At 33.1% G+C, this 27,448-nt stretch overlaps 3 protein-coding genes across 3 annotated transcripts; 1 reads left to right on the top strand and 2 right to left on the bottom strand.

Annotated features, from left to right (window-relative positions):
- Positions 1-4,380: 4,380 nt before the first annotated feature.
- On the bottom strand, positions 4,381-18,843 carry LOC135128813 (uncharacterized). The gene is made up of 2 exons (XM_064055894.1): positions 18,663-18,843; positions 4,381-5,570 (listed from the first exon to the last, which is right to left on the bottom strand). The coding sequence occupies exons 1-2, from the start codon at positions 18,689-18,691 to the stop codon at positions 5,285-5,287; spliced, it is 315 nt and encodes a 104-aa protein (XP_063911964.1). The 5' UTR covers positions 18,692-18,843; the 3' UTR covers positions 4,381-5,284.
- A 5-nt stretch (positions 18,844-18,848) lies between these two features.
- Positions 18,849-21,181, top strand: LOC135128797 (ER degradation-enhancing alpha-mannosidase-like protein 2). Its single transcript, XM_064055876.1, has 5 exons — positions 18,849-19,061; positions 19,116-19,226; positions 19,278-19,463; positions 19,514-19,757; positions 19,810-21,181. Exons 1-5 carry the CDS (start codon positions 18,958-18,960, stop codon positions 21,109-21,111), a joined length of 1,947 nt encoding a protein of 648 aa, XP_063911946.1. The 5' UTR covers positions 18,849-18,957; the 3' UTR covers positions 21,112-21,181.
- Positions 21,092-25,938, bottom strand: LOC135128790 (uncharacterized). Its single transcript, XM_064055873.1, has 7 exons — positions 25,257-25,938; positions 24,025-24,720; positions 23,616-23,973; positions 23,291-23,530; positions 23,041-23,243; positions 21,559-21,742; positions 21,092-21,503 (listed from the first exon to the last, which is right to left on the bottom strand). Exons 1-7 carry the CDS (start codon positions 25,369-25,371, stop codon positions 21,206-21,208), a joined length of 2,094 nt encoding a protein of 697 aa, XP_063911943.1. The 5' UTR covers positions 25,372-25,938; the 3' UTR covers positions 21,092-21,205.
- Positions 25,939-27,448: the final 1,510 nt, after the last annotated feature.

Raw genomic sequence — 27,448 nt, 5'->3', positions numbered from 1 at the left:
GAAATAGTTATTGCTAAGATGCGATTAGTCAAAAACGTCTTCAAGTTGGCTCTGCAAGGTATATTTTCTAAATTGATTCTAAAAAAATTGGTCGAAAGTTATTTCGACAGCACTTCGCTGGTCCCTGAACTGCAGCCCAACAAACAAATCCAGTTTTTTTGAAAAATTATAAAAAATCGTTGCAATTTTTATTTTTTGATAATCTCTATTAAGTAAAATCGAAAAGTCAAAAATTTTAGAACTCGAAAAATTGAAAAATCGAAATCCGAAATATATGTATATAAATTAAAAAATCGATAAATTAAATATCCAAAATTGAAAAATGCAAAAAACGAAAAATTCCTAAAATTGAAATGTTGAAAAATACAGAAATCGAAAAGTTGAAAAATCGGGAATCAAAAAATGGCAAATTGAAAAACTGAAAAATCGAAACATAAAAAGATCGAGAAATCGAGAAACGGAAAAGTCGAGAAGGCGAAAAAACAAAAAATCGGGAAATCGAAATAGCTTTAAATAGAAAAATCGAAAAATTTAAAATTGGAAAATCGAAAAATTAAAAATTGAAAAATTTTAAATTGAAAAATATAATGTACTTCTATAAATCAAAAATCCAAAAATATGGAAATCGAACAAGCGAAAAATTAAAAAATTAGAAAATCTAGAAATGGAAACGTCAAATTGAAAAGTTGAAAACAGTGATATGTATCTCTATTTTGGTTTCAATTAAAAATAAGGATTGTGAAAATCAAATTTTTAGGTCGAAACTAAACGAAAAATTGAAAAATCGAATAACTGAAAAATCAAAAAACTTGAAACCGAGAAATCGCAGAATCCAAGATTTAAAAAATCTACATAATGAAAAATTCCAAATATAAAATGATGGAAAATTGGTAAATGGAAAAATTGGAAAATCCAAACATAGAAAAACCGAAAACAGAAAAATTGAAAAATCCATAAATTGAAAAAGTCCAAAAAATGAAATGCTGAAAAATTGAGAAATTGAAAATTGAAAAATTGAAACACTGCGAAATCAAAAGTCGAAAGAGAAATCAAAAAACCCGAAAAATCAAGAAATCAAAAATTCAAAAAATCAAAAAACTAAAAATTGAAAAATTGAGACATTCACCAATTGAATAATTGAAATATCACAATCTCGATTAATCTAGAAACTGAAAAATTTTAAAACCGAAAAATGGAAAAATAAAAAATTTAAAAAATCGAAAGACTGAACAATCGAAATCTAGAAAGATATAATCTAAAATTTAAAAAATTAAATAATTGAAAAATCGAAAAACCGAAAAATCAAAAAAGACGAGAAATCCCAAAATTCAAAACTTAATAAATCAAAAAAGAAAAATCAAAAAATTAAAATTAAAAAACTGAAAAATCGAAAAATTAAAAAATCCTAAAACTTGAAAAACTTCAAAAATTGGAAAACTGAAAAATCGAAACATCGAAAAATCGAGAAATGGAAAAGTCGAGAAGACGAAAAATCGAGAAATCGAAATAGCATTAAATAGAAAAATCGAAAAATTAAAAATTGAATAAATGATGAATTTTAAATTTGAAACAATATATAAAAAAATCGAAAAATCGGGAAATTGAATCGAAAAACTGAAAAATTTACATATTGAAAAATTCCAAATATAAAATGATGAAAAATTGATAAATGGAAAAATTGGAAAATCCAAACATCGAAAAACCAAAAATTGAAAAATCTAAATTTTAAAAAATCTAAAAATAAAAATTTGGAAATATTGAAAAAGTCCCAAAATTGAAATGTTGAAAAATTGGTAGATGGAAAAATTGGAAAATCGAAACATTAGAAAATCGAAAATTTGGAAATACATATTGAAAAATTCGAAAAATCGAAAATTTGGAAAATTGAAACATTGCGAAATCGAAAGTCGAAAGAGAAGTCGAAAAATCCTAAAGAACAAGAAATGAAAATAGCATAAAATCGGAAAATTCGAAAATTAAAAATCCAAAAATTGAAAAATTTGGACACTGAGCAATTGAAAAATTGAAATATCGAACCCTCGATTAATCCAGAAAATCAAAAATTTTAAAAATCGAAGAATGGAAAAACAGTAAAGTCTAAAACCCAGAAGTCGAAAAATCGAAAGATCAAAAAAGTGAAAAATCCAAACTTGAAAAATTCGAAGAATTGAAAAATTGAAAAATCGAAGCACTGAAAAATCGAAAAATTAACATGTCTAAAAATTGAAAAATCGAGAAATCGAAACATCAAAAATTGAGGAATTGAAATATTGAAAAATTCCAAGTCTGAAGTATCGTAAAACTGAGTAATCGAAAAATCAGGAAATTAAAAATCGAAAAAATCAAAAAACTGAAAATTCTAAAATTTTGAAATTCGCAAAATGAAAAGAACTGAAAAATTGAGGAATCAAAAAAGCTAAAATTTAAAAAATTGAAGAATCGAAAAATTGAGGAATCAGAAGACTAAAAAATTCTGAAAGTGATATGTAAAACAAGAAACTGAGAAAACGAAAAACTGAAAAATCGAAGAAAAATTGGATAATCAAAATAGTAATCGAAAATTGAAAAATTGAAGAATCGAAATATGTACTGAAAAATTCTGTAGGTAACGAAAGTATGGAAAAATTAAGTAATCGAAAAATTGAAAATCGAAGACAATTTGAAGAACCGAAAAATTTAAAGATGGAAAAATCGAAGTCCAAACAGCACATACATATTTAAAACAAATAGAATAACTGAAAAATCGAAAAATTGAAAGACTGAAATCGAGACATCGGGAAATCGAAACATCGATATGTCAGGAAAATCGAGAAATGGAAAAATCTAAATGTCTAAAAGTCAAAAAATGAAAAAATCGAAGTCTAAAAATCGATCAATACAGAAATCGAAAAATCGAGAATTTAAAAAAGAAAGAAATCGAAATTGATAAAAAATTGAAAAATCCCTAAACTGAAGTGTCGAAAAAATCAAGATAGAAGATAGATTCATAAACCACAAGTGCAGGAGTATATTATTTCATATAATTTTTGATGCTAATTATGCAATATAATGAGCGGACATCATCAAATTGTTGGTGGAATGATCAACCAAATTTTGGTTAGCGTTTTACCATTTACATGATATTTCTAATATATGTACAAAATTTGACAACACTCGATCTAGCAGTTCCGGAGATTACGTGTCTGCTAAAAATCGACAAAGACGCCAAACAGGCAGACAGACAGACGGAAACGGGAGATTATTTTTTTCGTACTCTAGGGGTCATGAAACGTCGAGAAAACATGAAACTGGCAATAGACAAAGTGTACAAAAATTGTAAAGTGCTCAAAACATGAAATTAATTCACTTTAAGTACATACACATGTACAAAACAGATTTTACAGTTTCTACTTACTTTTATCATCCGCCTGTAAAACCATGATCGATTATGTACTTTGCTGCTAAGCGTGGGAATTTATCATGACGGAAAATGATCATGAGTGTCAATTTTATCATTAGTGTGACGATATTTTGATTGTTTCGTACGTATCTCTGATTAGGTATTTTTTTCAGAGAATTTTTTCTATCTCCAACTTCCGGGAAATGTAGCAACATCCATCATAGTGAGTGACCGATAGCCACACAGATGTAACTCTTTGAACTTTCGACGTAGATCATGAAATCAGGGACAAATCTCGAATGTCCAAAAAACAGGCCAAGTGTTCTACAAATTATCTTCTTCGTTACATATATGTATCAAACATTTTTTACGTCGGTGACACAAAAAATTATCAACTTTCTATTGTATTATTTTATCGTAATGTCACCCAAATTGGCGTGTGGCATTTCTATTGTGCCGACATCCGTTATATACTTAACAATTTTTGTGACGACAGTTGTAGCTGATCAATCATCTTGGAACGTTTTGGCGGCAAAATTTACCCTAAAAAAGTTTTTACTAAAATTAGTTAATACGCCGACGTGGGCGACAACCGAGGCTAGTTGAACATTTGTTGCTATACAAGGTGCGTCAATTATGAATTTTTAAACAGGTTAGATATCTTTTCGGTGGATTATGTTAACGTTTTTGTCATACTATGTACGTCTGCTAGGTTTTATCCTATTCCGGTGATAACAGTCGAAAAAATAACAAACAACATATCTGAAAATATGACATCTTGATTGTAAAAGTTTATCAGATGTTCTTAGACATGTCGCTGAACAATTTTAATGATATTCTACCTTAGTACGAAAACAGAGAACATACTTATTAAAAAAATATGTCTCTCTTAATTTATAATTCCAATTTTGAAATAATGAATATGTAACAAATGACTGAAGGAACTGTAAGAAATAACTGTATGCATAAACTTCTCTATGAGTAATATCAAGTGATTACTTTATTTATATATGTTGTATCCTGGACGAATATGGTTTTCCTTCCTGTGCCATAGATAACAGAAATATTCTAATAAGGTCACTCTGAAGAACATTTGCATTGTGCAAAAAATATAACGTTCGATTTTACACATATTTTTAAAGTTTCCGTGGCAAAATTTTAATAGGACACAAACATTGACTCAAGATTACGGAAGATTAAAATTTATTCGCTCATCCGCCCCAGATAGCTGATGACATCATTTCAAAAAACCAATTAAAATAAATCTGTGAATCCACGAAAAAGTTGACGGCATCGTTCCAAAAATGATTAAGTAAGTCTTCATATGTACGCGCTGTTTATCGAGCGTCAGAAGCGGAAATTCGGTGCAGATTTTTTTGTGTCGAAATAAGTTTATAATTTGTCGTTTATTTTCGGGAAGGCTATTAATATTTATAAATATGATGTCCAAACGTTTTTATGAAACGCCTCAGCGTGGGTGCGCATGCATGAAGAGATCCTGTTTGAATGAGGCAAGTAATTCGACAAAGTATATCCAGGACGCACAATCAGTGAAAAGTGAGAATTTCAGTCTTTGACAGTTCAACTTCCGCTGTAGGGCGACGTCTATATAAACCAACTTCCGGTTTATTCACGGTGCATCCTCTTTTGAAGCTGACTCATCGAAAACCTGCATTAATTCCTCCACCATGCAATCTCCGGTGATTAAAGGATTTAACGCATTCGTTATCAACAAAGTATTAAAACGTTTCTTACTAACATCCGTTGAAATAAACCTTTACGCGATAAGCGGCGATAAGGCAAGGACGGCTGTGCGCTTCAGATACTGAGACGCGATAACTCAAGTAGGACAGACAACTAATTGGTAAAAGAACCGGAAACGGTGCAAAAAACAGATCTTCAGCTTCACGCATTAAAAATGACGGCCGTGGACCGGCGGGGGGCGGCGTGGGGGGCCTCGGTCGGATTCCAGCAGCCGCGGGGCGAGCACTTCCGGTGGAGGGGACCACGCCGTGGGAACGACAACGACATATCGCCATCGTATCCTGCTTGCAGCCTGCTTCTCTTGCTGCTACTCCTCCTTATTCTCTTCTTCCTCTGACGCGACCATTTGAAGCCGATAGGGCTATCGGCACGGGGAATTCGGAATTCAGGCCCGCTGCTGGAGGGGCCGGGACGGGCAATGCCCGCTCTGGAAAAAATAATACAGTTTTCATAATGGTTACAGATTTTTTTTAGATCAACAATTTTCTCTAATAAACGTCACGTAAAATCACAAGAATTAACCAAAGAAAGTAGATCAAAAACAAAATAAATTGTAAAATCCATGACAGAATTCTGTTGTCCCAACAATAAAATTTACTACAGCGACACAATTAATACTCCTACATTTACCAGGTAAATGTACTTTAAAATACTTAGAAAAATTATACTTTCTTCAATGCATTAAAAAAATATACGTCTTGTATAACTTGAAACAGTGAAATAAATCATCCTACACGTGTAAGTTAGTGGGAGTCCTTCTGTTTTTGTGTCTCTAACGGTATATTGAAGAATTTAGTATTCTGACTCAACCTGTATATATGTGTACTAAATTCCACAAGAGCACTGCAGATATTTGTGTAAAATTTTAATGAGCCAAAATAAAAAAGAAGTTAAAAAATGCTACAAAAAAGAATAAAAACTTGACAAAATTGTTATTGCATTAAAAATAAAGATGATGCGGTTAATATCTATGTAAGGTCAGGTCAAGTCAGGTCAGTTCAGCTCAACTCAGGTCGAGTCGGGTTAGGTCAGGTTAAGTCAAGTCTGGTTAGGTCAGAAAACTCATAATTTTAAATTATGATTGTTAAATTTACTATTCAAAAAGTTTATGGACATTAAGCATCCTATACCATTTTTACTTCTCGAGCGTAAGTTAAGGAAGTATGGTAATCGAGTCCATCGGACGAATGGCTTGCTTCAAATTTTTTCAATGGGTCATAACCCTTAGAGGGTACGAAAAAATGGGTCTCCCGTTTCCGTCTGTCTGTCTGTCAGTCAGTCTATCCGCCGTCCGTGACGATTTTTGTTAGACAGATAATCTCCGAAACTGCTGGAGCTACCCTAATACTACACGTGCAGTTTATGAATCCGTTTTTACCTGGAACGTCCAGATTTTTTGGAAAAGAGATAAAAAATATAGATTACATTTTGCAATTTAATTTTGAATCTGCACAACCGAATGCTTAGAAATCTTGCAGATGTTTTAAAGTTATCATAAGCATAGTCAATTTTTAATCAAAAAATTGATGACGTCACCACAAAATTTTGCCGAATAAATCCTAAATGTGCAAAATATGATGAGTCTATTCTTGGGATCTATTATTCCATTAATATTGTTCTAAATTTGCTTATACAAGTGGTTCAAAAAAATTAATGTATGCATGAGTTATAATAATTTATTTTATTGAATAAATTAGGAACTGCAAAACCGAACGCTTTGAAATCTTGCAGACGTTTTATAGTTATTGTAAGCATTGTAAATTGTTAATCAAAATATATCTCTTTATTCCCTTCCAAAAATAATGACGTCATCTAAAAATTTTGCCGAATAAATTCTACATAAAATGTGGAAAATATGATGAGTTTTCACTTGTAATTTATCATTACATTTAATGAATGAGTAATTTTATTTTATAGATTAAATAAGGAACGGCTGACTACATTTTCCCAGAAAATTTAGGAATACTGTTATTACATATTGGTATTACACTGCACCAGTCCAAGTTAATATAGGTGTTTTTGCAAAAATGTTGATGACGCCATTGCAAAATTTTGTGTAGTAAAAAACTCATTTGAGACACACGCCTAGCACGCTTCTTTACATTTACTTTAACAATATTTACATATGTTTATTTTAACATAAATAAGGGTTCTCACAGAAAAATAAAATTCACAAAATCAAATTTCATTGTTTTTCGAAAATGCTGGATGTGTTTCATTGTACTTCAGGAAGTGCGGTCGAAACAACCTTCGGCCAGTTTTTTGTAAATTTTTATTTGAATTATCTTGTTTAATAAGTAATATGCTACACATAGTGAAGATATCAAACATCTCGTTGAAACCAAATTTAATGAGATATTGCATAACGCACAATAATAAGGCCAAAAGTGTTGTCCAAGTCCAAAAATTGAAGTACTGTCATCCACTATAACATTTTTTAACGCCAAATTTGTGGAAAATATTTGTAAGGTTATATATTTCAGTAAGCGTCTTTACTCTAGGAGTTACTGTCAAGTATCATAGGAGCATAACATTATAGTAGAGTCCGGGAAATAGGAAACACTGACTTTCTGTTGCCAAAAGGGTTTATTGGAAGCCCTTAATAAACTGCTGAGGATTACGTCTTTCAGGTATTATTTCTAAATATCGCGAAGATCTTACAATTATTTATTTTCAAGTGATCTATCATTGTAATATAATGAACGAAATTACTTTTTTTGTGTTTAGAATGTTATAAATATTCTTAAACACAATGCATTTAATAGCCGAAAATGTGTTCACGAGGATTACTATAAACCTAAAGGGTTTACTGGGGGCTTCCGACAAATATTTTTGGAAACAAGTCAATGTTCACTATTTTCCGAACTCTATTTTACATATAACACCAGAATGGTACCAATTTAATGAACTTTATCTTTAAATCAGTTTTAATATAAATTGAAACAGTTATAAATTATTTCTGTGAAGAATATACTAAAATTTTGGAGTTGTTGATGGTTCAGTAATGACGTCATCGATAATTTTTTAAATGACAGTTTTTACGTACTGAGTGATTTAATGAACGCCCAGAGGCACATCGAGAGCTTAATCTAAACAGTTTTGCCAACTTTGTACAAAAAAATGCCAATTAATAGGATAAACACATATTTGGTGAAGATGTTTTCAATAGTCTACACATGATTTGTAAAAATTTTGAAGCTTTCGTCATTACATTTAAGTGTCAAAACAGAATGACATATGTGACGTATAAGTGACACTAGTGTTAACCTAAATTTTTACCAACATAGAGAAGCGTCATAGTGTAAATCAAATGACGATTGAGGACTCCTCAATTTATGTTATGTTAGGAATAAAAGTAATTCGAAGAAATGTCATAATATTTTTAACGACGCGTTGTATTTTCGACAAATTGACACTAGATTTACCAGAATATTACAAGCTGCTTACTATTTCCTTCACTTTCATTCAGGTCGTACGAATTACAATTATAGTGAAACAAGGTTTTTATTGGCATCGACTTTTTAAATTTGGCGCTTGCCTTTGGCGGTTGAGGACTCCAATGTCAATAAGGGTGGTTTTGCAAAAGCAGCCTCCATGTCGCATCTATATTAATCTATGTTTTTACTTTAAATTGTGGCTAAACCCACGTCTGTGCATAGCTTATATATAAAATATAGGAATCTCCTGAAAATATTGACGCAAATGACGTTTCCTTGTCAATAAGTTTTGTATTAATTATGTTACATGCTGTGGATTTTTTGTTGTCGTTGTTTTAGTATAGCCCATGCTATTTAAAACGTTGTCTAATTTAATTAAATCAGTAAAATTTGTCCGAACTGCGGGGCATTTCTAATCCGTGACCGAACTGTGGTGCAAAATTTTGTAAATACCTGATACCTTATAATCCCTAACCGAACTGCGGTAAAAATTTTAATTAGGGGTTAAACTGGCTTGCTTTAATCGGGTAGTGAAATGATGGACAAGTATTTAATACCCAAAATCCTCAATCAAGAAGTTAATAAAAATTTATAAATAACATGAACAATTGAACACTGTATCTATTTTCAAATTTAGTGTCGCTAAATCCACTTTGTTTACTTTTCTATTCTGTTATGTATGTAAAATGAACCACTGATCACATAGATTTTCAAAAATTGAAGTGATTGTAAGATAAATATCATACGACACTAGCAAATTTGTAGCTGACACATTTCACAAAATTATATCCAAACATTTTATTTTTATATTGGACAATTTTAGATTCTATGAACATATTTGTTTTTATGTAACAATTTTTCTTTATTCTTTGAGTTTAAAAATGATTTGGTTTTCCTTAAGATTTAAATTTATAACACTAAATGACATTTCTATTCTTCTTCGAATTCATTCAGTTGCGTTAAGAAAAATGCCAAAACCCTTTGAACCCCCTACAGTTCGAGAATGAGCCCCAATTCGGTCAGAAATATCCATGTATCTAACGACCTGACATTTGAGCAAACTTTGCACCCCAATTCGGATACGACCGTTTCATGTTAGAAGTCATGAAAAGCACGAAAAAATAAGTCTTCCATTTTCGTCTGTGCGTCTGTCTGTCTGTCTGTCGACCGTCCATCTGTCTGTACCTGTTGCTTATGAGTCCGCCTTGAGATTTTCCTCAAGGCATCCAAATTTTCGCAAAAAAATCGAAATTGTACGGCAACAGTTTATATTAGTATAAGCGGAGTTCCTACAAAGTTATACTTGAGTTTATCGCATACCGTCTTCCCTTTCAGGCTTGTAACTCGAAATCAGCGCACATTCCAATATGGTATGGGTTTTTAGTTTCTTATACTGTTACTGCTAATATCTATACTTTTTATTGATCAAATTTCAAGAACGGTACACCCTAGTGCTTTGTTATTAGTATTACACTGCACGTGTTGGAATTGACATATGTGCTTGCTGAAATAATGTTGATGGGAACATTTTCAAATGGAAAGACTCGACAGAAATACAGGTAGTGGCCGAGTATGGGTGATTAAAGTATGAGATATTACCGAATTTATAAAAACCAGCTCTACAAAAATTCTAATTCAAATATATGGTATCATTATTTTTTTTAAGTTTTCAAAGAAACTGAATTCGTTGAGCTGTATTTCAAAAGCGAGGGAAGTACTGTCGAAATAACCTCCTACCAGTTTCTTTATTGTTGTTATTCGTGTTACATTGTACGTATCAAAATGTATACATTACTCCCCATTAAAAACGTAGAACATTCGTTCGTTAACCTGTAACTTAATCATCTCCTAGTACTTTTAGCGTTATTTAAGCAAAACCTTAAACACAAATTACCGATTTTTCTCAAAGTTGGAAACAATGCACTTACGAATAGTGTTACATTGTACAAAATATATCATAATTAATATATCGCTTTCGGTCAAAGTTACTTCTTGAAATCTACATTTTGCAGTTTTTTGGAGCAATCAGCATTGTTCTTTAGGAGCGAAGGAAGTATGTATTGTAATCGAGTGCATCAGACTACTTTCATGTTTTCTCAACGTTTCATGACCCCTAGATTTCGAAAAATATTTCTCTCGTTTCCATCTCCCTATTTGTCGAATCTCAGAAACTGCTGGACCAATTTTATATGTATTTTAGGAATATCGTATAGATCGTAAAATGCTAACCAAAATGTGTCTTAATTATCCCCACCAATAACGTGATAACGTCATCGAAGAATTTTGCGTAATTTTCTTAAAAAGAATTGAATTTTATGAACTAACATACTTCTGTTTTTGCGGTTTATGAATCCGCCTAGTTTTTTCAGTAGCATCTGGAAAATCCAAATTGAATAATAACCTTTTATACTAATATCAGGGGAGTGTTCTGTTCGTACACTGTAATATTTATATACTTTTAACGTATAGGGGTTATCATAAAAAAAAATAAAATTTCTCAAAATTTAGATTATGTATTAAATATGATACATTTTTACTTTGGCTTGATTTCCGTTATTATTAAACCGAATTTGTGAAATTAATTACTTGGGCTATACCTATAGGTAATTGCAACAAAAGAACAGACGCAAACACATGATCAAGGGATGTAATAAACATGTTTTATTTTATTAGATTTGTTGTTTTATTTTTAATTTATCTTATTTATAACTTAGCTATGCCATATCTTTATTACAAACATCCGATTATTATTTTCAGATGAGATGAAAGTCCGTTTTGCCGAATTCTAGTAATCAGAAAAGAAATACAATTATTTGCAAATATTCTTACATTATTGAACTGGTCAATAGAATTATGTACTAAGGCAAGATGAATAGAAAAAATCCAGAAATCAAGTAACAAAGTATGATATTGACTGATCATTAAACACTTAAAATATTCTGGTCACATATTTCTTTTTTTTTATTCTTTTGTTCACTATTTCGCTCATATTATTATGTTATAACCAGTCTTCGACATAGAGGAAGTAATGCTCATTGCCGTCCGATCGCCAGCGCTATTGCAGTCGTGGCCTACTTCGGGAATTTCTAATAAGAATTACTACTTTTTCTAGATTTTTCTCAGTTATACGAGTTCTCCTTGATGTTAAAATTGCTTTAAAAATTACAAATGAGTGTTCAACATCACAATTTTCGTGATGATCTTGATCAAATAAACCCTGAAGTGCATCACTGAGGATGAAAGTGCACAGTTGGCCAGCTAAATTTATCGCCTGACGTCACGTCGTTGTATTTAATATTTGTCTGATTGATTCCCTATCACTTCGTCTATGCCTAACTCTGGTTATAACATTTGTAATACCTGAGACCATGTATTTATTTAAAATATTAATTTTATTTTTCCACAAGAACTTTCATACTTCATATTTTCCTTAATATTAAACTGGATATGGGCAAATTTTTATTATATCATATTACTCAATTGTTTCAGAATTTGGAGCACCAACAATTATTATCAATGAAAATAACACAAGACCCTCTCTAATAAGAAAAAAACTCAATTGTCGTAAATTTAGGTGAACGTACTCTCTAGAGACGGAAACATGTTGCATCCAGCGACCTTTACACAGTTTTTTTTTTCAAAAATGTGTAAACCGTTTTTAAAAATCCACGTCTACACATGTAAACACGGAACGATCTTGATTTTATTATTATTCGCGTAACTTATTACTTACCGGTGTGTAATTTTGTTTAATATTTTGCTCATGTCGCAGTTTACTCCGGAAACATATTGTTACAACAGCTGCATTAGTTTTTATTTTAGTATTATTTACTTACTCTAATATTTTGCCAATAACACGAATCAGGGTTGCTTTTCTATTTTAAAATCATCTAACACAGAAGAGTGCTGAAATCATCCCACGCTTATCGTAAAAATCGTAATTGAGTTGCCAGATTTCTGGATCGAACTTCGTAAGTATACGTCATTAATACAGAATTATCCCTTTTATCAGCATTGTTCGCCTAATATCTACGTCTTTTTAATTCTTTTACAGCACAAATAAATCACAATTAAAAGATTAAACATCTCCGCATTTATTGACGGCCAAATCCGGGCGAACTTTCTTTTCTGCCTGATTGGATATGTCGACTCTGACTTTGAAAAATGGTCCACCTATGTTTGGTTTTTGTGGTTATTCGGATGGGCCCCTGTAGCATTGTCTCCAATTTGTTGTGAATGACACTTTATTCGAAGCGCGTAGGTGGATGTTAAAAATACGGCTAAATTACTGAAACGTGGGTGTTACGAACCTAAATTCTGAGAACTCTGGAGGTGTTGCTCCGACCGCTTGCTTGCAATTCATTCATTAATGATGGAAAATGTAATTGTCTTAATGCCATTACGGCTATTAAGTAAACACGAGCGCAAAATTTTTGTTGGCATGTAAAATAGTTGCTTTATTAATGTGTTCTTCCTCGCAATTCCGTCCAACTTTTATTAGAGAGATCAAATGGACTGCGTAATTTATTCTGTTTTTCTAACTACTACTATTGACTTAATTACTGAGTTTGAACCGACATTAGTTTCAATTGGGCTGTTTTCGGCACCTATAGTTTGTCTGCCGCCGATAAGGTAAATGCGGGAAAAGGGTGACAGGGTGTTTACAAAATGACAGCTGTCATCAGGTTACTTATCACACCGAGTTCGGTTTGTTCAAACGAAGTTTTTTGTTTTGAAAATGACGTTAGAAAAATTCGCTACACCTCTCCCCCTTGCCCCGATGTAAACAAGTAACAATTACTCTGTTGCGATAAGTAAAAAAATTATATGCGACCGACAGGAAGTGGGTGTATCATTTTATGTAAATACAATCTAGGATTTTCCTTGAAATTAGTTATGCTTCTTCCTAGAACCGCGCATTCAGTCGACACACTGTCTAACTAGCATTCAGCTGATTGAAATTCACGTGACTCCATGGCTGTCACACATCATTCAACTTGTAGAACAATTGATGTGTTACTTTGTAAATTCAATAAATTTCTGAATGAATGAATGAGGCGAGACGCTTTAAAAATAGTTGCTGTTGAAGAGATTATTATTAGCTCCTCTACCAAAAATTCAATACCACGACCTTAATAAAACTTCGTACATAAATTAAAAATAAAACAAACGAAGCTATTTTTGTTAGAATTGCGAAAGAGAAAATGACGAATTTTTCTGTCGTGTATCACGGGTTACGTTCTATTTTTAGAGCACAGGTCAATTTTTAATTATGTTAGTTGTCATTGTTGAAAGCTACTACACTCAGACCCGTAGGTTTGAATCGAATAAAAAAACGTGTTATCTCTTTCTAAAGCTACACGCAACAGACTTTTCGAGCGATCTTACAATTCCTTCTACCCACTCAACTTCCTCCTCAATCTAGTTTTTCTATCAATGGCCATTCTTATTATATTTCTACGAATACTTTCACATTTTATTAAGGCGGATTTGTCCGGTAAAACCTACACGAACTAAGTTCGACATTTGCCCATTAAAACTGTGGGTAACCAATCCGTTTTCATTACCTAATTAAATTACCCAATTATTCTTAATTATACTAAAAAAGTTTTCACTTTGACATATTCCGGCCTACTCGTTTTTAACACAGGCTATATTTAGTCAAAAAAATTCTAATTATTCTCGTAATTGCAAACATTCTTTTCCGAATAATTTAAAATTCAAAGGCAGCGAAATGTCAAAGCGGTTACCCTAAAAGATATATTTTTTTGCTAAAAGTTGATTTTATTTTACATAGGGGAAGGTGAGATAAAACGATTAGGGTAAATTCGCTAAAATTGTTGTAGTTTAACTAACATTAAACATTGAAGTGTTTGAATTTTTTTTAATAAATACTTGGTGCTTTGCTAACGCAGCAGGGGACCGGATGAAGTATACATGAACCGTTATTAAAATCTTAACTGACCTCAACCCATTTTTGAAAAAAGTAAAAATCGTAAGAAAAAATTGACGATAATCAACGTTCAGGTGGGGTAAGAAGTGTTTTTTTTTTTCTCATGGTAAAGTTCAACTTGTGTGTTATAATTTATAACTGGGAGATAAATGTTTGACAGTTGATTCGAGTTGATTATTGCTTGCCTTCCCCTACCACAGCTTACCTGAAATTTCCTAAGAAATGTAAACCACTTATTAAATCCTGTATACTTATTAAAATTATAGCTTAACTCTATACCTGTCGACAACGTTGATATTACGGCAAAATTTTCTTTTTTCTGTTATTTAATTCTACTGACATTTCATACAAATTGTCCTCTATTTTTACGGTTTTAAATTTTAGTCGAATTTTGTTACTAAAACTTACCATATTTTTAATTTATAATAATGATTTGAATTCATAAATTCAAAATTAGGTCAATGTTCTGTGGAAAAATAGAGTTTGCTTAATAATTTTTGAAATGATGTTATACATAGATCGCTAAAAATCCAAAATGTAATATCTTGATGATTTTATACATAATAATAATTTTGTAATTAAATATTAATTATTGTTTTTTTACCTTGTTGAAAAAATAAAAACTTGGCTCTCAAGTAACTTTTGTTCTTGCTGAGCAAAATAATTAAAATCTGGAGGTAACTGGATTTTTTAGGCTGCAATTTTTATAAATACCAAGAACTTTATCCGTCAGGTCATTATCAACAATTTTATGGCTAAGGTTTTGCTATTTATATAAGTGTTTTTAAATCTGATAAATAGCATAATAAAACTATTTATAAAAGTCATAAATTTTCGTTTTAATTCATAAATATGATGATTTTTGTAATAAAATAGACCGCGATATTATCTTACGTCTTATCGGCTAGATTACAGACGTCATTATCTAAAGTAGTCATTATTTTTAATTTTTCCGGGGGAATTAATGGAGGCAACCCACAGGTGGAATAAATAAGTCGATCTTTGCCTAACCTTTTGTTCTATACATTCGTCAACTTCCTGTATTTCAGAACTTCAGACTTTCACCTAAATATAAAATGTAATTTTATTTAATAAATGGAGTACTTGATATAAATCATTGATAAACATCTTTTCAATTTGGCAAAAGTAATTTTCACTCTTGCTCATCTCAGTTTATCGATTAAATTACTTGAAAACAACTATGTACTTGTACAGAAAGAAATTACACGATAGAAAATGTACAAAGAGAATGTCCTAAACGTGACTGCATTTTTCCTGGTTCTGTTTTTCAAGAGAAGCAACTCCATTTTTACTACCTACTGTTTTCCAAATACAATAAAACCAAATTTAACCGCGTTGTAAAACAGAATGTAAGCGTAAATACGGTCTGAAAATTACCATATGTTGCCATATAAATTGTCTATATCTTTCGTCGAACTTTACTTTTTTGAGTGATTTTGATAAAATCTAACAAAAGTACTATTACTAGAGAACCAAATGGCAAAAAAATTGCAATTTAATAAAAAAATTGGTCACACCCCGTATAAAACTACTAGGATTTTAACGGACGAAGTGCTGGCGTAACAATAATAATTTAGGGTAATTTTTAAATGTTGTTAAATGTACGTTGTGTAAATTTTCGAAGAGTTAAACTTTTGTGAGATCTCCATATTAAACTTACTACCACACAAAAGGTTACTTTATTACACAATGTAAGCACGTTTTGTAACTATGGGTCATAATTCAAACAATAAAAATGTAACGGGGTGTCAGAAATTTAAAATCTCAATGTGACAGCGACGCCTTAATGGAGCACCCACACATCATAATCTTGGTGATGGCCTCCTGCAAACAAACATGGTCATTTGTGTCAGTTTATTTATGAAAAAAAATTAACCTAACCACACATAAAATATGCTCTGTTGTTTCAGCAGAAGATGTGTACCCTCTAACTAACCACCTAGGTATCAAATCCATGAATGAATCCATCGTGAAAGAAATTTTTTTCCGACGAATCTCCCAATCTTGTAAGCGCACACTCAAAAGGGCATTACCAAGCGGAGAAAAATCGAAGAACGAAACATAATGTGCGCTTTTCACATAATTTATTCCACCCAGGCAACAATTCCAAAAATGTGAACGCCTGCACGCTTTACGAGAAATCGTATAGTTTGTAGGCTCATTATAAAAATTAGCAAGTTTTCGAAAGAAGACGCGGGCAGACCTGATTTCATTCTTTCTACGCCTTCGGAACCAACGCAGAACAGAAAACGGGTTTGTTTGGACACGTGGGAGCTAATAACTTGCACTGATGGAGATAACAACCCCACATGTTAATGAGGTGAGTGTGGTAACTGTTTACTATATGTCCATGTGCAGCGTGGACAGAACCAGTCGCCAAATTTGCAGTCTGAAGAACCACAAAACGAAACAATCGACACACACTTCGGGATTCGAAAAAAGGACAATAACACGCTGCGAAAATAAATGGGACCTTCCAACCAGTTTGAATTTATTGCTGATGTGGTTTCTATAGATTAAGTTTGCTTCAAAAAAGTGGGATAAACCGAAAGACAACAGCAGATACCCGATGGTGAAACTTTTTATGAAGGTGATTACCTGACCCACGCGCCTACCCACAATACCCATGAATGAATTGCAAACTGGTACGAATTAATAGCACTTCTGTTTATCGAACTTAGAAATAAACAAACCCAAAAAGTGTTCGTCAGAAAAAACAAACAAACTCTGGGTTTTTCTAGACAATTAAAAATCATTCTAGGTAGATACATATACCACCTTAGTTTATTTCGTTGGAAACGATTCTAATGAAAGTTTGTGCTGTACATACACCAGGGATTTTCATAAGAAACACAAGACCCAGAATTTGGTTGGATACTTTGCCTGAAGGAATTAAACTCTAAGCGGTTTATTGGCATCCCCAGATGGCCAGATAAACTTATCAGAAGTCGTGTGGACAAAGTCCACTAATTTAAGTTTAGACAATTATAGATGGACCGTGTCGAAACAAATAAGATTAAAAACATTTAAAAAAGTTATTGAATGGTTATATAATTTTAAATCAATGTCAGAGCCTTATGGAAATAACAAATCTCTGAAATAAACTGTAAAACCTTCCTGAAAGTTGCAGTTATCTGTCTAATAAAATAAACCCACGAAAGACAGACCAACGGAAACAGGAAACCAGCATTTTCCTACTCTACAATCTACGAAACTTCAAGAAAGCAGGAAATCAGACATTCGTCAAAATGACCTTATTTCCTACAATGTTTGTTTACGCTCGGATATATATAACTTCGGAAGGAAATACCATGATATAAACATGATATTATTGTATCTCGTAAAAATATTTATTAAATCTACTATAATCATCACTTTTGGAAGTTACTATAACGTGAGTGGTGAAAATGTGAAGAAAACTGTCGTTCATAACATTGTTATTCTGCAACACACAATACATTGGAAGCTCTAGTTAGCTTTGGGTTAAACAAAAAAATTCAATGAGGACGGTATTAAATAGTGGATAATCATTCCTTTTCGGGAAATTTAGTACAATTATTATACAGTGACGTGAAAATTTACAAATGCCGTCTTATCAAAATAAACCAGTTGTAAAATTCAGACATTTTGTAGTTTTGAATTTCGTCAATGTGATTGTTGTTTGTACAAAAACAATACGTGGTATCATGTTTGACATTCTTTCTACGTACTCTAGGAAAATATATGTACATCTTAACGTCAGCTAAAACATATGTTGTTTGTACCATATAAACAAACTGTTGATTGTAAACTTGATGGAAATTTTCAGTGTCAATATTTTGGTGACATTTTTCTAGATCTTTACATTTGTAAAGTGGTGTCTTGAATTTTTTAAATCCAACAATTGTCTTTAGGACAATCTAGTTGTGTCAGTAGAAGAAATTTTAATGTACCCACAATACTTTGTGGAACTGAGAAACGTATAAATGAGTTTTTGTTTCGTTCGTTGAAGGTTTGATTATAACATGAAAATTTACTGTGTAACATAGCAAATATAATGCACTTATCTAATACTACATTTAAAGGTATTACACCTTTTTTTTGCTGATGTTGTCCACATGGAACTTACCCTTTTGTCCTCCCTAACTCGCCGCCCATGAATATTGCATATTTAACTTCGTGTGCACTTTAAACAGTTTAATGTAAGCAAAAACGACAAATATTTACGTAAATTTAACAACAAAATGAAAGTCTACGAAATTTGAAAAACGAAAAAATGTAAATCGATTGCAGCTGGTCTCTGGCAAATCTGTTCTGTCATTTTGTTGTCACCGGCTGTCAAACGTCAAAATTTTAACCTCTTATGTTCGGGACGTCATGTAAATACACGTAATAAATGGATTTAATCAAATTCTTCGTACAATATGTTGGTTGTTTTAAAGCAGGAGTTGTTCTTGATCATAGTTTTTACAATAACCTGCACTGCCGGAATTAGAACCTACTCAAAAAATGACTTAATAAAACTAAGGTTAGGAAACCAAAATTTTTCGGTTCATAAGCTTATTTGTGTTATATTTTGCAGAGAAGAAGTGAAGGACATGTTTTACCACGCCTACGACAGCTACTTGAAATATGCATATCCCTATGATGAGTTACGGCCAATCAGCTGTGATGGAATTGATACCTATGGAAGGTAACAGTGCACTGCATTTCAACACATTAATAAAACTTATTATTTTAAAAGCTATTCGTTGACTTTAATTGACGCTCTGGGAACATTAGCAATAATGGGTAACCATTCTGAATTTCAACGAGTTGTGGACATACTAACTGCAAAGCCAGACTTCGATGCAAATATAAATGTTTCTGTTTTTGAAACAAACATCAGAATTGTGGGGGGGCTGCTTAGTGCTCACTTATTGTCTCACAGGTTAGTAGGAAGTTAAAGTGTTAAAAAATAAGAAAAAAAGGTTTTTCCAGAGCAGGTATAAAATTGGAGCCTGGTTGGCCTTGCAATGGACCTTTATTAAGACTGGCGGAAGATGTCGCTAAAAGATTAATCGTCGCTTTTGACACCAAGACTGGCATGCCCTATGGAACAATAAATCTGCGAAATGGAATTCCAAAAGGTGAAACTCCTGTCACATGTACTGCAGGAATTGGGACTTACATTTTGGAATTTGGTACTCTGAGTAGACTAACGGGTGACCCACTATATGAAGAAGTATGAAGCATACAGTTTTTTTGTTAGTTTTTTAATTGGATTATTTTATTAGGTGGCATTAAACGCTATTCACTCTCTTTATAACCACAAATCTCCTCTTGGACTATATGGTAACCACATTGACGTTGAAACTGGCAGGTGGACTTATCAAGATTCTGGTATTGGTTCAGGAATAGACTCATATTTTGAATATTTAGTTAAAGGTTCAATTCTTCTTCAAAGACCAGAGCTACTAGAAATATTTCATGAAGCGCGAAAATCAATTGACACATACCTAAAAAAAGATGATTGGTATATGTGGGTATCTATGACCAAAGGTCAGGTTACAATACCTGTTTTCCAGTCACTTGAGGCCTATTGGCCAGGAGTTTTAAGTTTAATAGGTGACACTACACCAGCTATGAAAACCCTCCACAATTATCATCAAGTCTGGTTACAGTATGGCTTTACACCAGAATTTTATTACATACCTCAGGCAGAAGCAGGAACTAATAGAGAAAGCTATCCCCTACGGCCAGAGTTAATAGAATCCATTATGTACCTATATAGGGCAACACAAGACCCATTTTTGCTTCAAGCAGGTGAAGATATTTTAAGAAGTATTCAACACAGCGCAAAAACTCCTTGTGGCTATGCAACCATTAAAGACGTCAGAGATCATAGAAAAGAAGATAGAATGGAATCGTTCTTTCTCTCTGAAACCACAAAATACCTCTATCTTCTTTTTGATACAGAAAATTTTATTCACAATCAAGGGCAACATGGCACTGTTATTAACACACCTAATGGTGAATGTATAATAGAAGCTGGTGGCTATGTTTTCAACACAGAAGCCCATCCTATAGACCCGGCAGCGTTGCATTGCTGCTACAATATTCCAAAATTGAATGTGTTCAATTTTTCTGACTTTGAGACAAAGAAAAATATTTTTAGAGGGGATAGCATTGGTGAAAGAAAATTTTCATTGAACGAAAATAATTGCAGTGAACCTGAGGAAGAAAATATTGTTGTAAATAAGACTGAAGATATTACTGTTGATGAAATAACAACTGAATCAAGTAATAGTTACGTAAAACTAGAAGACAACGATAATATTAGTCAGAAAATAAATTCCGAAACAATCGAGGGTAATGTAACGCTACTCACAGACGCTGAAAATAAGTCGCAACCTGTTAGGAAAACGACTACAGGCAAGAAAAAATTTGACGTCCAAGTAATGCTTGAACGCCTCCGTAAAGAGGGTAAGCATTGGAGAAACGAAACCTCAGAGAATAACTACAAGTTACTTAGCTGCAAAGCGCAGCCATTTTTGCAAAGATTGTCAATACTCGGAGAATTTTTTAAATACTTCTAAAATTGTTATTTTAATTATGTTAATAAGTAAATTAATAACAATTGTTAAAATAAATTAATAACAGAAACAAGGCTAAACTATCAATTATAAAAATCTACTTTCTCAAATCAGTAGTGCTTCCTGGAAGAGAACACTTTTCTATTTCACTTTTAATCGCCGCTATTAGAGGCACTGCTGGATCGTTGGCTTTAAATTTCCCTTCAGCTAGAACATGCTCAACGTTAATCATCGGTTTTGTTCTTATGTCTGCGCTTAAGGGACGAATTAGAGGTGAGGGAGCTGTGCTGGCCCACGCTCCTTTGGGTTTGGTGTTGTTGGGCGACTGCAGAACTCGTCTAGGGTCGGTGGTTTTTGGTCTAGGACGGATTGTCGGTTGAATTTCATCACTTGGTCTTTAATACAACGCAATTAATAAAAAAATTAGGTTAAGTTAGTGGTTGTAGACACCTGTTACTAATGGCGGAATGGCTTTTAACTTCTATAGGTGGTGGTTTGGAATTATCAACGGGGCTTTCGCGCCTGCTACCAAATAAACTAAACGTGTCGTCAAGAAGGTCGTGGAAGCGTTTTCGCATTCTTGATACGTTTGAAGCTACTTTTAAGTCGTCGATACCTTCGTCGACACTCACACCTGCGAAAAAAAATCAGTGAATGGGGTTTTAGATCTTTTTTTACATATTGGAAGAGTCATTGGCAAATTCGTTGTTTGTTCAGTAACAGACTGACTTAAATTTTTACTCACTCAAGTATATTTATTTTGTGATTAAATAATTTTTAGCGTTGTGGATTATGGATTTATGTAATGCTATAAAGACAGAGCTAATAGAGTGTAATCTATCGTATTTTCCCACCTAGAACGGTTACCCCTTACATGTGACAGAGTAGCTTGAATTATTTCCTTAGTACTGTTTTAAATTTGACCTTGTTTTTGATGCGTGTGCTTGTAGTTGGTGATAATTAAACTGTCATTCTATAGGAATGTTGCTTTCCTGACATAATTAGTAGGTGGTGGGTTTTTGAAATGTGGACAGAAAAATATAAATATTCAAAGTTGCCAGAATTTATTGTGGACTTTCTGCCTGTGTTGGATAAATGGTGGTTTGCTTTTTTACAAACTCTGCCATTTAAATTAACTAGCTGTTACTTCTGGAAAGTTACGCTTGTCTGCTTCGTTGGTTTATGTAATTTTCGTTGCAATTTACAGAGTGTTTTGTAAAATTTAACTAAAATTTACTAACGCAAAAATTTTGAGGTGATGTCATCGCATTGTTCGTGGGAGTGATTAGGCAAATTTTGGTTAGCGTTTTACCGTCCACGCCAAATTCCTATTTGTCTAATAAAATCGACATAGACAAACAAAAAAGGGTAGATCTATTTTTTCGTAGTCTGGTGTCATGAAACAGTCGAGAAAACATGGAAGTAGCTATTCGTCCGCTGGACCTTACTACTCACTTCTTTAGCTTACGCTCGGGAAGTAAAAAAACGTAATAGATGTGATAGTATTTGTTATGTAACAAGGTTATAATTTATCAAAAATGCAATGCATATTTGTAGTAGCTATAAATTTGTGTTAGTTAAAACACACCTGGATATACAAAGTAATCTGTCCGATAGTTCGAAGAATATATTTTCAATAAAACTTCTAACAGACAAAAAAGACACGAAAGCGGGAAACGTTAAGAAAGTTTAAATAAAATTAGGGATTTGTCAAAACGACTATTACAGTAGTTTGCTTGACCATCACTTACGAAACCGGAAACGACAAACTGTTGGTTTTCAATTATATCATACTTATGAATCTTATGATTGCGCATCGTAAACCTCAAAAGCACAATCACCTTAAAAATTGTCTCAAAGTCTCCTTTTAACACATTATACACACTTTAAACATTAAAGTTGTACATGTTTGGAGAGTTTTATGACACATACCATGTTGTAACCTTTGGCAATGCATATTCCAAACCACTGGCCCAATCACACCAGGATCTTCAACAGTCCCTATACTTCCATGTCTAGCTAAAGCATATCTCGAATTCCCGTAGTGAGCATCATTATCAGCATCATCCGGCATGTCCAAATGAAGTACACTTACAGGTTCCAGAACTTTATTTAGTGGTTCTGGCATGCTTCCCCTAGAAACATCTATCACTACTTTTCCAAAAAAATGAGCAAATGTTACCTGGGGAAGGCTTTAACGGACGGCATCGACAAATACGACTTTGGGCTGACCACCCCTGGATCATAATTTTCAGCAAAAATAGTATCAGGAGAATCTCTTTTGCTGCTATTACTATCAGAATCTAAGATTTCAGGCGCTATTCTCTTAAGATTGACCGCTGCTTTGGGTCGTGGCGGCTTCTTCGGCGGCGTTCGTTGTTTTTTCAACCCCATTAGCGGCGATATATCTAGACTGGTAGAACTGTAAACAAAAAAACTCATTTTATGTATTGCTCTAAATAATGTAGTTTTTTCTTCGACCTCAATGACATAATCGATCGACTAACCTGGATGAAGTGGAACTAATAGAACTCTGCGGTCTATTCCCGGAAATGCCACTACGTATGGTTTGATTTGAGGGTTGATTTCTAAAATTAATATAAGTAGGAGATTGATCCTTCTGTTCGGATTGTTTTTCGTGATGAACAAAAGCGCGATTGTCTTCACCCTGAACACTTCGTTCGAAGATCTGCCTCCTGTTGTCGATTCCTGTCGACGAAGGGCTTTTTTTGCGTTTAGTCAAAGCGAGAGTTAAAAATGCCACCACGAGAAGAATCGCTAACAAAACCATAATTGAAACGCCAATAAAAATCCACGTGTTTTTGGCCTTTGATAAGCTTTGCGTCGTCGGTGGTTTAAGGTATGCTGAAATAGAGATAATTTTTTAAAACGCTATCACCAAAATTCACTGTTTACGTTCGGCTTTTATCAAAAAGGGGTATCCCAGTTCGCTACGAACTTCGTCATCGGAGATTAACGTCATGTCTTCGGCCGCTGTAACAGCATCTACGGGTTTTCCTGAAACGGATACGTGATAAAGAACAGCGATTTTTTCGTCTCCGTTTAGTTTGGTTTTCTCCACATTGTGAATGTACACTTTAACTGGTTTCTCTGGCATTTTTTTAATGTCGGTTTCTCTTTTGCTTCTGTTTGTTATGCCTAAATGTCTTTCTTGTTGCCTTTGGAAAGCGGTTTTGTACAATTTAGCTAGACTATTCTTGAGATCAATAATCACAGGGTCTTTGCCATCACTTTTCAATACTGTTAGTAGCCAGAATTGACGATCAGCGTCGAAAAAATCGTCATCGGTGCTTGATTCGTCGGGGTAGAGGGTCGGAGTAGGTACTATTTCTTCAGTGGTTAACGAAGGTGCTTCACAGTTGAATGAACACTTGGTGGTACTTTCGATCGACGTGTTGCGCGCCGTCGATGGTGTTTCCACGTATACAGTCGAAAGAATAGTTTTGGTCTTGTATATTGTAGCGGACTTTTCTGTGGTCCAAGGATAGTCGCCTTCGACATCCGTAGATCCATCACCTGATCCAGTCCAGAAAAAATCTTCAAACCGGTAGGATTTTTGTTGTTGATAGTCGCTGTCTAGCAGTAGCAACTCTGTAACGAAAGAAGGATAGCGTAGAAGACAAGGAAGTGTTGTCGTTGGATATAGACTTAACAACACTTCAATCAATGTCTTGACGGTGCAGAGATTGTGGTGCCAAGCACGGGTCTCCCCGAGATGCCCGAACTACCTACTGTTTTAAACTGTTCCACATTGCTTTAATGTGATAATCGAATGTCACGGGAAGAGTAACCTCGAACGCTCATGTCTCATTTAAATATGAATGAGTATCTACTACCAAAAAAATTACGTCTGATTTTAAACATCCAAAACAAACAAACCGTTGTCATTGACCCCAATTAATATTCTTTTGCATTCTACTACAAACCTCTGCACCACTTCGTGCTGCAACTCTTAATTCGGTCTATAGGTAACTTAGCACAGGTGCAAACACCTATCAATCACCAGACATGCAAGTGTGCATCACGACATACAGACAATTATTTTTCTTTCATTGTGCTATAACGCCATTTGTTCCAAAACGAACAAAGGTCCACCGGAAGTGCATATCAAAAACAAAAATAATCACCTGTTCCATAAGCACGTGACGCAAACGTATGGTCGACCTCCACCGCTCGGAACTTTTCTTCTGTTTTGGAAAATGCAGTCGCTGCTAGAACCACAAGACTAGCCAGCCATATCATACCGATCCCGAATTTGTAGAGATGGCTCGGGTTCGGTGGCCCCGGAAGGCACTCCACTCTATCACCTGCACGACTCTACCCTTATTGTTGATGAGGATAACTCTCATGGTTCACCTGTGTTACAGAACACATTGATCAAACGTGGATATGAGTGGCGCAGGCGTGCGGTTGGTATTGTGTTTGGGTCTGGTATTGTCATGTAAACCGAGGAGGACAATAATAACATTAGATTACGCACAATGGATAGGTACTATTATGGTTGGAAATGATGTGTTTGTTAAGGTTTTCAATAAACTGGAGGCAGGTCTAAAAAATATTAGATTTCGATTAGGGTTTATAAAATATGCATGGCTGCATTCTGCATTTTATTGCTAGGATCAATACGGTGACAGTGACAATGATTCATCAAACTTTTATTATTTGATGGGTGTTAGTGGTTGTTAATGACTTTAGCACGCATCACAATTTAATTATGTTATTTTGTTATGTTTCTAACACCTAGTGCGCAATAAGTGTGTGGTCACTGAGTTATATTGAGTGTCAATACTGAATTTAAACAAGAATTTAAATGAGGACAGTTTTATCGGCTTAAGTATTTGTATGGAAGATCTGCATAGATTGGATATTCCAATTTGAAAAAAAAGTTTTATAATATGTATTTTCCAAATATAAATTACCCGTTATTAAGTTGTTGAATGTTTTTCATTTATTTTTTGTCCTTGCGACAGAATCAAAAGTAATTAAACTATTTATAAACTTGATGTTACATAAGATCCTTATGTTGAATAACTATTGTTATTTTTAGTGTAATAAAGTTCATCTAATCCAACGAATTGTTAATTTCGTGTTTTATTGATGTTTCATAGCTCCTAGGATAGGGAAAAAATGTCTTCCTTGTCGATCTAACTCTCGCCTATTGTCGATTTTATAAGATAGACAAAACTGCTACTGGACAAACTGTTGTGACGTTTTAGATTAGATAGAAAATTTTACTAAGTAAATCCTCATTAAAATATGCAAGATAATCTATTTCTGTACTTGTCATTTCTTAATTCACCTCTACTTTTTAAGCGAATAAAAAAAATTCGTAGTAGCACAACAAAATTTTACTATTTAACTTAGAATTCAAGAAATTGGTTACTCTGAAATTTTCTACACGCGCTTTGAGGTTATTATGAACATGGTAAATCGCTTATAATTAGAATTCAACTGTTCATCCCTTCCAATAACTTGTTGACGTCATTAGAAAATGTTAACAAGTAAAATTCGTTTGAAATTTATAATGCGAAGAAATGTCTTTATTCATGGTTCAATATCGTATTACTACTTTTTACAGATTAAATTTTTACCTAATTTTTCCGGAGTTGGGTCACTGTGAAATTTTATTTAGCTATTTTTTATTGAAAAGATGCCATATGGGATATATTAGTCAACAGTGTTGAAAATCATGTTTCGAAATTTATAATGGAGATATTGGTTTTTAAAGATGAGTAATGAAAAATTTAACTAAAATTAAAAGAAAATGATGAGTTGATGACAAAGTATCTTTGTGTTATATAAAACAAACTGTGATGGGTTAGATATTTTTAAAATTTCATAACAATAAATTGGTTAGTAATGAAGATTTAATCAAAATGAAAAAAAAAAAATTGATTTTGAAACTGGAAAACGAATACCTTGAAATTTTGTAAACATGTTATTGTTGTCGTAACCATAATGAAACTGTGATTAAAATTTATACGTATTCCCGCTCCCAAAAAAATTGATGACGTCGTCTCAAAATTTTCCTGAATAAATCATATCTAAAATAATACGCAAAAGATTATAACTCTTTACTTGTGGTTTATTAGCGGATTCATAGTTTTAAATATTACTTATACAGGATGACACAAAACAATTAATGAATTAGGAAATAGATTTTTTTATCAAATCAAGAACGACTTACTCTATTTTCCCAAAAATGTGTTATATTACACCTACTCAAATTGATATGCATGTCCTTGATAAAATGTTGATGATTTCATCACAAAATTTTGTTATGGATAAACTCACTTGAAACATATGCATAGCATGCTTC

The sequence above is a fragment of the Zophobas morio genome, unplaced genomic scaffold (assembly GCF_036711695.1).
Source record: "Zophobas morio isolate AGI-343-1 ecotype UQ-CSIRO unplaced genomic scaffold, CSIRO_AGI_Zmor_V1 ptg000002l, whole genome shotgun sequence".
Lineage (NCBI taxonomy): Eukaryota > Metazoa > Arthropoda > Insecta > Coleoptera > Tenebrionidae > Zophobas > Zophobas morio.
Note: the sequence above shows the minus strand (reverse complement) of the source record. Positions and strands in the feature narration are given on the sequence as shown.

What these genes read in the sequence shown, in the direction of transcription:
- LOC135128797 (XM_064055876.1), top strand. Translation starts at nt 18,958, where the DNA reads ATGTTGGTTGTTTTAAAGCAGGAGTTGTTCTTGATCATAGTTTTTACA. An exon ending in AATGACTTAATAAAACTAAG is followed by an intron (nt 19,062 to 19,115) that starts GTTAGGAAACCA and finishes TATATTTTGCAG; the next exon opens with AGAAGAAGTGAAGGACATGT. An exon ending in GTGACCCACTATATGAAGAA is followed by an intron (nt 19,758 to 19,809) that starts GTATGAAGCATA and finishes TTATTTTATTAG; the next exon opens with GTGGCATTAAACGCTATTCA.
- LOC135128790 (XM_064055873.1), bottom strand. Translation starts at nt 25,371, where the DNA reads ATGATATGGCTGGCTAGTCTTGTGGTTCTAGCAGCGACTGCATTTTCC. An exon ending in ATTAGTTCCACTTCATCCAG is followed by an intron (nt 23,531 to 23,615) that starts GTTAGTCGATCG and finishes TTTTGTTTACAG; the next exon opens with TTCTACCAGTCTAGATATAT. An exon ending in TCCGTTAAAGCCTTCCCCAG is followed by an intron (nt 23,244 to 23,290) that starts GTAACATTTGCT and finishes AGATGTTTCTAG; the next exon opens with GGGAAGCATGCCAGAACCAC.
- LOC135128813 (XM_064055894.1), bottom strand. Translation starts at nt 18,691, where the DNA reads ATGGGCGGCGAGTTAGGGAGGACAAAAGG. An exon ending in GAGTTAGGGAGGACAAAAGG is followed by an intron (nt 5,571 to 18,662) that starts GTAAGTTCCATG and finishes TATTTTTTCCAG; the next exon opens with AGCGGGCATTGCCCGTCCCG.